The following is a 15,554-nucleotide window of genomic DNA, read 5'->3' as shown; positions in this document are numbered from 1 at the left end:
AAACAAATTACACATGTAGGTGATTGTCAGCTCAATGCTTCAGGTCACCTGAATTTAGCATATTTCTTTTTAAAGAAAATTCTCTAAATAAAAGAACTTTTTTTCCAAAACAGAATTAAACATTTTAACAGTGATTAAAACCTATAAAATGCGGTTATCTTATTATCTAGGAAAAATGTAACTTTTAACTATGTTAACTTTATATCAATTTAAAAAGCAATCTTATAATAAAATTTTGAAAATAAATTAGGTTCAACAACAGCTTCAGTCATTGGTCCCAAAAAACTTAAAGCTCATGTTAATGTACATCATTTAACATAATTTCCCCCCGATCGAAAACGAATCGTTTCTTTAGTCCGGAACACAAACTGTTATTCTAAAAACGGGGTAACAACCCATTCGGGTCACAAAAACCCACCCTTTCTTAGAGCACCGGAAACACTTGTGTGCGCCAAGTTATTCGTCTCTCTATCTTGGCAGTGGGTGGTTTTGGATTGGGTTGTGTTTGTCTCTCTCGCTTACTCGCCCACTTTCTTACGGGAGTTCTGGGTTTTAACCCCCTTACCCCTTACACACAAACAGTCACACACACACACAGACACAGAACCAAGATGCACTTCGTTTGGTTGGACGTCTTAGGAGGTCCAGCAGTAGAAAGCAGTCACCGATACTGTTGCTGGTCCGTCGTCGTCGTCGTCGTCTTCAAGAAGAAAAAGGGGGTGGTTTTTAAGAAAGCACATAGCCTACTGCTGCTTATGATTTCGTGGAAAGGGGTGAACTTTTCTTACCAGAGCCAGTTGTTAAAATGCTCGACTTCGACTCGACTGCTGTGATTGAGAAAGTGGGGGGTGGAAGAGCGAGGAAAACTCACGCGGGAAGCGGGAGGAAGAAAAGATAACTTATTGAAACTATTATTCCTCCTTGAGGGATTTTCGACCCCGCTGGGTAGTTTGGTATGGATGTGGGTTGCTCTAGCTGGGGACCGGGTGGGGCGCGTCCATAGATCACGGGTAATCTGTATCACTTTTTTTTCTGTTAAAATCCCATTCTAAAATGAAGTAGGCGAAACGGCGAAACCCCAACAGGTAAATGTCTAAAAGATAAAAGGTCGCGATTTTTCCGGTTTCAAAAAATTTTCAAACGCTTGCAGTGAACTTTTTTAAAAGTAGATTTTTGTAGTTAGTTGATGTTTTTTGATTTCAAAAATTTCGGGGGGAGCATTGCTGCTGCATTCGATCATTTCCTCACCTCGACAGCGTTCGATTGCTTGTTTGGCCGTAGTAGTAGCGCTACTAGCGTTCGCTTGAGCGATCGTAGGGGCAGAGTGCTACCGAATTCTGCAGTACTAGTGGTAGTGGTAGTAGTGGTTATACTAGCAAACAACATTGGGCGACCCCTCGTCGGGGTCTGAGTCTTCATCAAATGCCGTGCGTGAAACACAAAAATCATATCCCGCTTAGTTATCCCGTGTGTTTTTTTTTGGTTTTGGCACTAGTGGATAATTTTTTTTAGTTATTTTGTTTTGGTTGCTTTTTATTATTTTGTCGTGGTTTGATTAGTATTTAACAATTTAACCTCGAAAAATGGTTTGGTTGCTTTGATCGATTTAGTAGGTTCAGTTGTTTCGATTTGGACCTTACATAGGTAGTTTGACATTTTTTTGTTTTGTTTCATTTGTTCTGTGTGCTACCCCTGGAATCTTATCTACACTACCTCTGGGAGATTTGAGACTTTAAAATTGATTCAATCGAAAACATTTTGCTTTGGGTTTGCTTTTGACTTTGTTTCACTCAATTCACACTCCAATTGCACTGCTTCCGATTAGGTGTTTGCTCGTCGTTCCGATTGTGACGCACGGTAACTTTTTTTTGTAATTTCTTACAGTGGAATAATTTTGAATTTTTTGTTTTGGGAAAATGCACTTTTTTGTTGTTGTAAATTTTGCTATTATTGCACTAGGTTTTCTGTATTCCAAAAGCCAAAACTTCTCGTTACATCCTTTTTGATTTAGATTTTTGGTTTAAGATTGCCAAAGAGAAACCAGACAGAACTGAACCGAAAAGGGGCCATCCAAAAATGGTGCTACTCTGCTCCTATGCTACTTTTTTCCCTACTCTGTGCTCACTTTTTTTCTGCTGCTTCTTTTCTTCTAGCCTAGCTTTTCGAGGCGGGTCCCTCCCGTTTTGGCCAGAAGTGGACCACTGCCTCCTACCGCCAAGAAGAAACTGAACTCTCAAAAACGGATCGCGCCGGGAAGAACTGCACGCACCAAAGTCACTTCCACACCGAAGCCGACGAAGAAATGACGGTGCCACGCTTAAGAAATCGGCCTTCAACCCGGCGCGCTCTCCTGAAGTGGACCAAACAACCTGCACCTTCCCCCAAACTTTCGACCCTCGCCCTCAAAGTCCTCCTTTCCTCAAACCGGAAACAAGCAGCAGCAAAAATCGAAAGGATATTCAAACGACTCGAGGAGTTTATTATAGGCACACATACAAAAAGACACAAGCACACACACGTGCCATCGATTGCGAGTGAAGCGACGACGAAGAAGCGACCGACGAAAGTTGTTTAATAACTGCATCACAATTTTACAACAAGTAACCTGTCACGGTGAGAAAGCAGTAAGCAAAGGGGGTGGTAGATCAGATTAGAGCGAGAGGGCATCAAAGTCGAAGAAGACCGCCGCCACCGTTCTTCGCCGTGCACCGTTTTCACACCAACACAGTTGAAGAAGCTTTCACGCACGCACAAATCACCAAAGTGAGTGGTGAAAACAGCAGCACAGCCAAAGGACACCCCACGATGAAACGGACATTCTGGCGAAGCAGGCTCTAGCCGTGGCTGACGAACAGGACGGTGGAAAATTGGTAAACGCGAATCGGAGCAAGCCATGTTGCTGCTGCTGCTGATGGAGTTTACGAAATGTTGGGAGAAAGTAAGGTAGCGCCACATGAATGAAGGTGAGAAATGCGGATGCTTCCTTTCGCTTGTGAGGAAACGAAACATGAAAACAGTGTTGGTGATTTTTTTTAATTTTTTGTTGCTTGGAAGGACGAACTGAAAATGTTACCCATAGCCATGTTAACAAAATAAAATAAAAATGCAAGACTCATTAGACTGCATGGCGACCGTGAGAAAGTTTTAACATGAGTAACGCGACAAATTTGACCATATGAAAAATTTGAAAATTTTGGACAGTGCCAAACAATTACGAAAGTTTGTTAATGCCTCAAATGCAGATAATTTTGGACAATTTTGACAATTTTGACAATTTTGACAATTTTGACAATTTTGACAATTTTGACAATTTTTACAATTTTGACAATTTTGACAATTTTAACAATTTTAACAATTTTGACAATTTTGACAATTTTGACAATTTTGACAATTTTGACAATTTTGACAATTTTGACAATTTTGGACAATTTTGACAATTTTGACAATTTTGACAATTTTGACAATTTTGACATTTTGACAATTTTGACAATTTTGACAATTTTGACAATTTTGACAATTTTGACAATTTTGACAATTTTGACAATTTTGACAATTTTGACAATTTTGACAATTTTGACAATTTTGACAATTTTGACAATTTTGACAATTTTGACAATTTGACAATTTTGACAATTTTGACAATTTTGACAATTTTGACAATTTTGACAATTTTGACAATTTTGACAATTTTGACAATTTTGACAATTTTGACAATTTTGACAATTTTGACAATTTTGACAATTTTGACAATTTTGACAATTTTGACAATTTTGACAATTTTGACAATTTTGACAATTTTGACAATTTTGACAATTTTGACAATTTTGACAATTTTGACATTTTGACAATTTTGACAATTTTGACAATTTTGACAATTTGACAATTTTGACAATTTTGACAATTTTGACAATTTTGACAATTTTGACAATTTTGACAATTTTGACAATTTTGACAATTTTGACAAATTTGACAATTTTGACAATTTTGACAATTTTGACAATTTTGACAATTTTGACAATTTTGACAATTTTGACAATTTTGACAATTTTGACAATTTTGACAATTTTGACAATTTTGACAATTTTTGACAATTTTGACAATTTTTGACAATTTTGACAATTTTGACAATTTTTACAATTTTGACAATTTTGACAATTTTGACAATTTTGACAATTTTGACAATTTTGACAATTTTGACAATTTTGACAATTTTGACAATTTTGACTTTTTTGACAATTTTGACAATTTTGACAATTTTGACAATTTTGACAATTTTGACAATTTTGACAATTTTGACAATTTTGACAATTTTGACAATTTTGACAATTTTGACAATTTTAACAATTTTGACAATTTTGACAATTTTGACAATTTTGACAATTTTTGACAATTTTGACAATTTTGACAATTTTTGACAATTTTGACAATTTTGACAATTTTGACAATTTTGACAATTTTGACAATTTTGACAATTTTGACAATTTTGACAATTTTGACAATTTTGACAATTTTGACAATTTTGACAATTTTGACAATTTTGACAATTTTTGACAATTTTTGACAATTTTGACAATTTTGACAATTTTGACAATTTGACAATTTGACAATTTTGACAATTTTGACAATTTTGACAATTTTGACAATTTTGACAATTTTGACAATTTTTGACAATTTTGACAATTTGACAATTTTGACAATTTTGACAATTTGACAATTTTGACAATTTTGACAATTTTGACAATTTTGACAAATTTTGACAATTTTGACAATTTTGACAATTTTGGACAATTTTGACAATTTTGACAATTTTGACAATTTTGACAATTTTGACAATTTGTGACAATTTTGACAATTTTGACAATTTTGACAATTTGGCAATTTTGACAAATTTTGACAATTTTGACAATTTTGACAATTTTGACAATTTTGACAATTTTGACAATTTTGACAATATGACAATTATGACAATTTTGAGAATTTGACAATTTTGACAATTTTGACAATTTTGACAATTTTGACAATTTTGACAAATTTTGACAATTTTGACAATTTTGACATTTGACAATTTTGACAATTTTGACAATTTTGACAATTTTGACAATTTTGACAATTTGACAATTTTGACACAATTTGACAATTATGACAATTTTGACAATTTTGACAATTTTGACAATTTTGACATATTTTGACAATTTTGACAATTTTGACAATTTTGACAATTTTGACAATTTTGACAATTTTGGACAATTTTGACAATTTTGACAATTTTGACAATTTTGACAATTTTGACAATTTTGACAATTTTGACAATTTTGACAATTTTGACAATTTTGACAATTTTGACAATTTTGACAATTTTGACAATTTTGACAATTTTGACAATTTTGACAATTTTGACAATTTTGACAATTTTGACAATTTTGACAATTTTGACAATTTTGACAATTTTGACAATTTTGACAATTTTGACAATTTTGACAATTTTGACAATTTTGACAATTTTGACAATTTTGACAATTTTGACAATTTTGACAATTTTGACAATTTTGACAATTTTGACAATTTTGACAATTTTGACAATTTTGACAATTTTGACAATTTTGACAATTTTGACAATTTTGACAATTTTGACAATTTTGACAATTTTGACAATTTTGACAATTTTGACAATTTTGACAATTTTGACAATTTTGACAATTTTGACAATTTTGACAATTTTGACTTTTTTGACAATTTTGACAATTTTGACAATTTTGACAATTTTGACAATTTTGACAATTTTGACAATTTTGACAATTTTGACAATTTTGACAATTTTGACAATTTTGACAATTTTGTCAATTTTGTCAATTTTGAAAATTTTATCAATTTTGACAATTTTGACAATTTTGACAATTTTGACAATTTTGACAATTTTGACAATTTTGACAATATTGACAATTTTGACCATTTTGACAATTTTGACAATTTTGACAATTTTGACAATTTTGACAATTTGACAATTTTGACAATTTTGACAATTTTGACAATTTTGACAATTTTGACAATTTTGACAATTTTGACAATTTTGACAATTTTGACAATTTTGACAATTTTGACAATTTTGACAATTTTGACAATTTTGACAATTTTGACAATTTTGACAATTTTGACAATTTTGACAATTTTGACAATTTTGACAATTTTGATAATTTTGATAATTTTGATAATTTTGACAATTATGACAATTATGACAATTTTGACATTTTTGAAAATTTTGAAAATTTTGTTATCTATTATGACAAAATTGACAAAAATGACAAAATTGACAAAATTGACAAAATTGACAAAATTGACAAAATTGACAAAATTGACAAAATTGACAAAAATGACAAAAACGACAAAAATGACAAAAATGACAAAAATGACAAAAATGACAAAAATGACAAAAATGACAAAAATGACAAAAATGACAAAAATGACAAAAATGACAAAAATGACAAAAATGACAAAAATGACAAAAATGACAAAAATGACAAAAATGACAAAAATGACAAAAATGACAAAAATGACAAAAATGACAAAAATGACAAAAATGACAAAAATGACAAAAATGACAAAAATGATAAAAATGACAAAAATGACAAAAATGACAAAAATGACAAAAATGACAAAGATGACAAAAATGACAAAAATGACAAAAATGACAAAAATGACAAAAATGACAAAAATGACAAAAATGACAAAAATGACAAAAATGACAAAAATGACAAAAATGACAAAAATGACAAAAATGACAAAAATGACAAAAATGACAAAAATGACAAAAATGACAAAAATGACAAAAATGACAAAAATGACAAAAATGACAAAAATGACAAAAATGACAAAAATGACAAAAATGACAAAAATGACAAAAATGACAAAAATGACAAAAATGACAAAAATGACAAAAATGACAAAAATGACAAAAATGACAAAAATGACAAAAATGACAAAAATGACAAAAATGACAAAAATGACAAAAATGACAAAAATGACAAAAATGACAAAAATGACAAAAATGACAAAAATGACAAAAATGACAAAAATGACAAAATTGACAAAATTGACAAAAATGACAAAAATGACAAAAATGACAAAAATGACAAAAATGACAAAAATGACAAAAATTACAAAAATTACAAAAATGACAAAAATGACAAAAATGACAAAAATGACAAAAATGACAAAAATGACAAAAATGACAATAATGACAAGAATGACAAAAATGACAAAAATGACAAAAATGACAAAAATGACAAAAATGACAAAAATGACAAAAAGACAAAAATGACAAAAAATGACAAAAATGACAAAAATGACAAAAATGACAAAAATGACAAAGATGACAAAAATGACAAAGATGACAAAAATGACAAAGATGACAAAAATGACAAAAATGACAAAAATGACAAAAATGACAAAAATGACAAAAATGACAAAAATGACAAAAATGACAAAAATGACAAAAATGATAAAAAAGACAAAAATGACAAAAAAGAAAAAAATCACAAAAATGACAAAAATATTCAAAATAAAATTCATTTCGAACATAATGAAAACATCCAAAGCAACCAACAGTCCCATAAAATAGGTACGAAAAAGCTTATTCAGCTTCATCATGGATCATCGTTCTGTGCAACTCAAAATTGAAGTTCTTATAAATACTTTGAAGTTCCAAAAAATGTCATAAAGACTTTCTATTAAACTTTTGGTAGCCTTTTTATTTTGCTTCCAAAAAATCCTCAAATGAGCGAAAATTCTCCCTTTATCTCAATTTTACCCTAAGCAACGGTTCATATCACCTGCTCATGATGTCAGATTCTAAATTCGACAAACTACGATTTGTCGAGATTTTTTTTCAATTTACTACTCGATTGATTCTTTTTTCACATTTCCTATATATGTATATCGCATCGAAATGGTTACTCAAGTAATCAATGATATCTACAAATTTCAGTACACTTTTCAGTGTATTTTTGGAATAGGGTTTTCTTCTTTAGGTGTAGTACTATTTCTGTGGGTTCCTGGTTTTAGCATTTTTAAGATGCTAGTCATCATATCCTTGAAAGATCTAGGTACGCCTTGGAGTTGAGTAGCTAAATATCTCTTCAAAGAAACATGAAGTTTCACTGAGATCCTCTAATGTGGAAAAAATGCCATTCGATTTGTGTTTATTTATGATAATTGCTCTGCTGGGAAAATGAAATTTGCAAAACTGAAATCGATATTTCAAATTTCATATCAACTACTGAGGCTCGAATTCCATATTCAAAAGTTTCTGCGTTATGATTTCAAATTTCTTTCTTAGCCTCAAGTAGCGCAGAACTAGAACAGAGATCATAAGAGTGTGTAGCAAATCTAAATAAAACTTACCAGCGCAATTCTCCAAAACAGATGAAAAAAACAACAAAAAAAAAACAATCTCAAAACTCGACGCGGTATCGACGACGCGCTTCAGCTTGGTACGAAAAATTTGGTCTGCATCTTTTCAACGCATCTCTCGTGGAAGCAACTATACTGCAATTCCGAACCTTGAGATGAATTTGCAAAGAAAACATCAGGAGGGGTTTGTTGAAGTAGCAAGAGGAGAAAAAAAACAACGGCAAACGAACAAAAAAATCTACCGCCTCTAGAGAAAACCCGGTAAGATCATAGTTTGCGCGAATTGGAGCCATAAACTAGCTAGGGATTGCGCTAGTACTAGTACAGCAGCAAGCAGCAAGCAAAACAAAGAGTACTACAACGGCTGAGCGCGGTGAAGATTTTTAAGTCGCAGTTCTGTTTTTACCGCAAAAACTAACCGGCCGCGCCGAGGTGTGTTTAGGGACCAGACCCGACCGAGAAGGCCAGGAGTCTCTTTAGGAGGTGCGCGCGGGGCCTCGCGCGTATAGATTCAAATAAATTAAATAAACATTACCCGGTTTCGCGGTTTGCGCACATTGCTGCACTCTATGGATGCAACCGACTTTTTTTTTCTTCTGCTGTGTTGTTGTTTCGAGTTAGCTTTTTTTTTGTTGTTGCTGCTTCCTACTTTCAGAGGGAGAGAAATGCACCAATACAGAGTGCAGTTGGTTATTACCAGATTTGCATTCCTCGAGCATGGGTGTCACTTTTGGGAAGAGCTTACTTTTGATTAGCAATCACATATTCTCATATCACATCATCTGAATGTTTGCCGATATGATATGATAAATCATGTATCAATGAGGATAGATTCCATGGAAAACATAAGAACTGGGACATGAGATACGGAATCTGAGTGTTGAGGCTTGTGACCTGAGACTTAAGTGACTTTATGGCTCAGACAGGACTTAGGTCTCTGGTCTGAGGTCGCAGGTGTGAACAAATGCCTCAGAGCTCGTATTTTTCGTCTTAAATAGCTTTAATCTCCTGTCTCACGTCTGAGGTTTCAGGTCTCACGTCTAAGATTTCAGGTCTCTTGTATCATCTCTCATGTTTTAAACTTTGTGTCTAGATTCGATTTCTTTATTATATTTTTTTTATTTTATCATTATTTTTTATCATTTTGATGTTATTTCGTTTATTTTGCTTGTTTAAGAGTAATTCTTCCACCAAAAAATAGATAACGGCCTGCCTGGCAACACTGCCACCATTATTACATTGGTCGCTTCTCCGAAACGGTGTCCGGTGGCAAGTTTGTCGTCCGAGGAGCCACATCAAGAGCAGCAGTTTGTGACACGCGCGCAAGGACACTCTTGGCTTGGCCCGGTCCAGGAGTTTGGAAGATGGCCACACGGTGGAGCCGAGAAATAGCGAAGACGTTCGTCGTAAGTAGGATGAAAGACGAACGAACGAACGTCTTAAGTTTTCCACCTCACCACACCACCCAAGGATGCCAACTTTTCCACCGGTGGCGGCCGGCCGTTCGACCTCCGACGGTTTCGTCGTCGTCGTGCAAGAGACAATGCGTCGAAATGCACTTTTTGCATGTTTCGTTTGGTGTGGGGGATATGTTTGTTCTCTTTCGCACATCAAGCCAAACAACACGAAGGTGGGTTTCGGTTTCGAGTGTGCTATGACTTCGCCGCTGCTCCCCGACGTGAGTGTATGCGAACCATGTGTGTGATGATGATCAGGAAACTGACCATCGCTACACAATATTCTAAGCAGGCTGTATGTTTGCTGCTTTTGTTGTTTTTCGGTTTTTGGAAAACAATCATTATACTCACACATACGGCTCTCCCCGAGTCCCTTTTCCCACTTCTGCCTTAGAAGACTGTCGGACATAACGAAATTTTTCCCGCAACAGACTTTAAGGCCAATTTTCCTCCTCACGAGGTGAATTTTCCTTTGATGACTGGACAAACATTTCGTGGGGTGGACTGAGGGCGCGGGGGTCCATTTCGGGTCTTCTTGCTGTTGTTATTCTGAGGCTTCTAATTGAAATCTCGGATTAGATGTTTTGGGAAGGCTAGAATCGGGCCCCGTTAAAGACATTTTGCTTTTAGGTTCATTTCGAAACTGACCATCGCATTGGACGGACCAAGATATCCTTCGATTTTCAACTTCACCACGACAGCAGAGAAAAAGAAAGAACCCGTCTCCCGCCATCGACTCCGCCGCCATTACCGTGAAATCTCGCCGCAGTACAAAAAAATATATTCACAGTGTGATTTATGAGTTTCTGCGGCTACCTTTTTTTGCTCCTTTTTCGCGCTGCAGCAAAATAATCGGACACACCCGACCGCGGACAATCATCGCTGGCCACAACCCACCCGTGAAACAAAAGTATCCTGGAAAGCAATCTTAGAAAAAGGAGAGTTGAAATACAGTTTAAATAAGAAAAAGTACCCCAAAGATTATTTGCAATTCTGTTTACGGTAAGCCTGTTATCCCGAAAACATCCTCCCGGAGTCACTCACTCTACAATCAACAATGCCCATCGGAGTATTCCGGATTGCCTGCATTTCTACGCACTCGGCCGCTGCACAAATCCTTGGCTCGGCGGCTGTCGGTTCCCCGCAAGGGCAACACACAAAGAAGAGGCAACTAGGTATACGATTTAGAGGCTAGGAAATACTGTGCAAAAATACTTGTGCGTTTGTTGTTCCACCGGTCGTCCGCCTTCACGCGATATGTGTCAAGTCAACACCACCCCCTCCGAGGGATTCCCTTATCCGTATAGGCTTCAGCTGCACTATCAATCACCAATCGACGACACACGACGGCACTACTGACAACGCGTTGCACAGATCAAAAACACACACGCACCACCAGTAAACAGTAGGACAACAGAAAACAACCGCGATAGTCCTAACGACGACGCACTGCCTCAAAGTGCGGAAGATGCCGCAGCCTACTACTGCTACTACCAAGAGACTAGAAAAGAACGTGGCTGGACGACGGCGACTAGCTGCTCCCTCCTGACCGTGCCGTGAGGAGATAAAAAAAAGACCTATTTCAAACGGGACGCGCGACGGACCACAGCAGAATACCTCTCTGGGCTAGTGTGCGGAACTCCAGCAGCGAACGACTAAAAGTACACTAAACGCGAAACGACCGACCGACCATCCACGGTGTGACGCAGCTTTTGAGAAGTTAGTTCATCGATTTTCGCGACTATCGCCGCCGCCGTCGGACGTTCTACTGCTGCTGACTGCCTGCTGCTACGTATACATCCCCATCATCCTCAACAACATCATCCAGCCGACGACGTCGTCGACGTTGGGTGTATTGCATTATTTTTTCTGTTACCTTTTTCCATCGCTGCCGCTGGTGCTCTATGCGGATAGCGATGGGAGTGTTTTTTTTTCTTCCTTTGCCGCGCGACTTGCGACTTTTTTCTCCCACGGAGCGCGGAGTTGCGCGACACCTTCACACTCACACTTGAATCTACTTGAATCACACCTAGGTATCCTGCCAAGGAAGTGCTGGACCGTCGCGTGATGAAAATGTTGCGCGCGACTGATATTTATGTCGCATCCCGATGTCGCGGGACTCGTGGGAGTTGGTAGGGGTTGGGTGGGAAATATGGTTGCGCGACTGCTAGAATTTCTTTTTCGCGAAACGGTTGCTTAATACAGGCGGAGGCGGATTTTACCAACGGATGAAAGAAAATTAGAAAAAAAAATCAAGGAATAAATTTAAATGTAAAATGAAAATTATAATGTAAGATTTTTTTATTTTTTTGAATCGATGCAAGCAATTCGCATTTCGGTATTTAAAAAAGAACTTATCGAGCAAGTTCAAAATATGACTAAGAGAAGGTGAAATTGGAAAAAAATGTTTTTTGTAAGAAGAAGCCACTGCTGAGGAAAATTCGTGGGTAAGACGTACCTTGGTAGAAAAGATAAACACTGCCGAAAAAATGGTGCTCATAATTACGGAATGTTTAAGAAAACGTGATCAACTAGTTTACAGGGTTTACAGGCTTAATCTACTTTTAGCAACCCTAATGCCCCGATTTCTTCACGACTGACAGTTGCTCGCGCGATTGTGTTCAGAAGACATTTGGAGGCTGACACCGATCAGACATTTAAATTTCCTGGGCAAACTGACGTGTCCATAATTTCCCGGATCGGAGCGAGTCTCGCAAACGGAACGAGACACACTTTAGACTGATGTCTAGCAAAGTATTCCATCTGGATTAATATAGTAATCATATTTTTTTCAGCTATTACTACTCAAAAATTTGTTTACAAGTTTGATACAACACTTGGAAAGCGATCGATTGAATTTTTAAACCTTTGATGGTAAGTTTATTTATTTATTTATTTATTAGTCTTCGAAAAAAATATTGTTTCGCCCAGACTTATTGTTCTAAGTGATGCCTTGACCTATTTTTAAATAACTGCTTAGACATACCAAAATCAATAATTCTAGCGCATCATTGAAATAAGTGTTACATGTGTCTATTGGATTGTAGTAGCCATACGTGATTCGATGAGATGGAATCCGAAGAAGCATTTGATTCTGCAGCGGGCGTGTAGGAGTATACAAATTTATGCAATCCAGGAGATCCTTGTTTTCAATATTGCCGCTCAGTAAGTCGAATGTGAATAAACACTGCAGAAAGTTTCTTCTACGGGATAGCGTTTCAAGATGAATCAGGTTACATCGATGTTCATAGGGAGTCCTGACTTCGGGATTAAAGTTAAGTTTCCAAAGAGCAAAGCGAACAAACGCTCGCTGGACACCTTCGAGAGATTGACTCAAAGTCAGTTGGAACGGGGCCAAACTGGAGCTGCGTATTCAAGTATTCTTCTGACGATCGAACAATAAAGTGTTTTAAGTGCATACACGTGTCGTTGAAATGGATTGTGTTGCGACGGAGGAAACCTAGCTAGCATAAGCCTTGGCGGTTGTTGTAGTGATATGCGTGTGAAATCTCAACCGTCTATCGAAGGTAACACCGAGGTCCTTAATTGCGTCAACAGTTTCAAGAACGGTATCACCCATTGTGTAGGTATTCTGATGTACGTTACGGGCTCTTGACAAACTCACGTTTTTGCACTTTTCGACGTTCACCAACATTCCATTCAAACCGCACCATCTCATAACAACGTCGAGATCATTCTGCAACATGATGCTGTCCAGCGGTGATGTAATTTGTCGAAAAGCTTTAGGTCAGTGGTTTTCAAAGTGGTCCCTACCGCCCCCTTGGGGGCGATGAGAGCTTCCAGGGGGGCGGTGAGCTCAATGTTGAAATTTGGGGGGCGTTGGAAAGGCTCAGGGGGGCGGTGAGGTCGTAATCCACATTTACACAAATTACGAAACAACATAGATTTGGAATAACAACGAGTAAGTTTGATGCAAAAAATGAAATTACGTTACAAAACTAGACATCAGGTTGAAGACTAGGATATTTATGATTTCACAGAGCTGCAAACAAATGTTTTGTTCCAGTATCTCAATAATTATTTTTCAATGAAACTAATGCCGTTTTCGTTTTTCTCCACTGGCGCGGGGCAAAACTTTCTCCGAATAAACAAACAGAATCGTCACCCGGGACGATGCAAATATATGGTTGCTATAGCCAACCTTATGCTTACCCCCAACACTGACAACTTCTACGGGTTGCAACCGCCTGCTTGAAGTTCAAACCTCGGGCAAAACTAGTGGACTTCTGAATTAATAAACGAACACAAAAACAGCAGTTCGGGCAAAACTCGTGGATAACTAGGTTACCACTGGTAATAAACGAAAATACTATAAAAGATTTTTTTTTAAATTGTCACTGATTTTGTATGGGTTATACTAAAACAAGAATAATTTTAGATGGCAATGCTTGATAATCTTTAAAATGTATTTTCTCCAAAAATCTGATAAACAGAAAAAACATTTGAAAAAAATCTGTATTCAAAGGCGATATCTGTGATTTAGTGATGGATTTTTTGTTAAAGAAATTGTGTAAGAATTATTTTAGATTGGAGATTTTTTATTTTAAGTTCTTATTTGTTCATCTCTATTTCATTTGATGCAAAAAAACAATTGTGCCATTTGCCATGAATAAACTTTTAATCTTTTCGGTTATCACGAGCATTGCCTGGATTTAGTTATCAGAATCTTTTTTAAACTTTAAGACCCGTGAATGCTGCATAGCTTTGAACAGGACTCAAATTCAGATATCGAGAAGTAATACTTTTCTCACGTTATTTTACCGGCTTTACAGTATTTGTATTCAATAACGCAATTTAGTTTTCAACACTAAAGAAAATTAATGGTAAATAGAAAATTTTGTTTACCAATATTTAAGATATATGATTTGATATCAAACTTATTAATCAGTTTAAATAAGTGTCCAGGAAACTTTACATAGAATTAAGTGTTTACTGGAGGTTTGAAGCAATATGAGGCCCTTGGAACCAAATGGGTATACGTTAAGGTAGCCAGATTGCCCGGGTATTTATTGAAAAAAAACGTCAAAAGTCCGATCCGGCCCGGCTGCCCGAAATTATTCACTTCATTTGCCAAAACAAACTAAATAAAATCAAATTGTGTTCTTGAAATTTTTATTTATGCTTTCAAATAGAATTTTTTCGAGCAAATTTAAAGGAAATAACCATGAAAAGTTTTTTGAATGCCTGAATAAAAACTGCTGATAAATGATGACGAAAAAAATTTTTTTTCAAGTTTTTTTTTCTTGATTTTTTGTTAAGAAATTCCTGGGTTTTGAGTCAATTTACCTGGATATTATCCGGGTTTTTGGTCGACAATTTTGAAATCAAATGCCCGAATTTTGCAAGGTTCTTCGATAAAATATCTCGGATTTGTCCGGCTCGGGTACGTGCTAAATGCGAATTAAAGCAAATTTCGAGAAAACACGCTTTTAATTTTTCATGTTTACTAATTTTCCATATATTTAAAAAAAAGTTCTTTTCTTTCGAATAAAATAGTATGCAAATAAAATTCTAAAAATCGGAAAAATTATGAAATATAGTTCGAAATATAAGAATCGATTGACATTATTAAATCAAAATCGACCATTTTGACACTTATGATACCCTTTTGGCTCTGCGGGCCTCATATAAATTTAAATGAATTTTTAGTTAAGCCTTACAACAACATCA

General features: G+C 35.7%; 1 protein-coding gene across 6 annotated transcripts in view; it reads right to left on the bottom strand.

Moving 5' to 3' along the window:
• LOC129740532 (uncharacterized) overlaps positions 1 to 11,632 on the bottom strand; it is a 48,369-nt gene extending 36,737 nt beyond the window's left edge. The window contains exons 1-2 of one of the 6 annotated variants that reach the window (XM_055732237.1): positions 11,079 to 11,632; positions 10,908 to 10,993 (exon numbers count right to left, since the gene is read on the bottom strand). Coding sequence is in view for 2 of the 6 variants with exons in the window: in XM_055732233.1 (XP_055588208.1) it covers positions 1,714 to 1,757 (44 nt within the window). In the remaining 4 variants the exon portion in view is untranslated. Of the gene's footprint in view, positions 1 to 1,248; positions 2,316 to 8,397; positions 8,552 to 10,907; positions 10,994 to 11,078 lie in introns of those variants that run through there. The other 5 variants (XM_055732235.1, XM_055732238.1, XM_055732234.1 and 2 more) reach the window with 5 other exon arrangements.
• Positions 11,633 to 15,554: the final 3,922 nt, after the last annotated feature.

This window comes from Uranotaenia lowii, chromosome 1, assembly GCF_029784155.1.
Source record: "Uranotaenia lowii strain MFRU-FL chromosome 1, ASM2978415v1, whole genome shotgun sequence".
Lineage (NCBI taxonomy): Eukaryota > Metazoa > Arthropoda > Insecta > Diptera > Culicidae > Uranotaenia > Uranotaenia lowii.
Note: the sequence above shows the minus strand (reverse complement) of the source record. Positions and strands in the feature narration are given on the sequence as shown.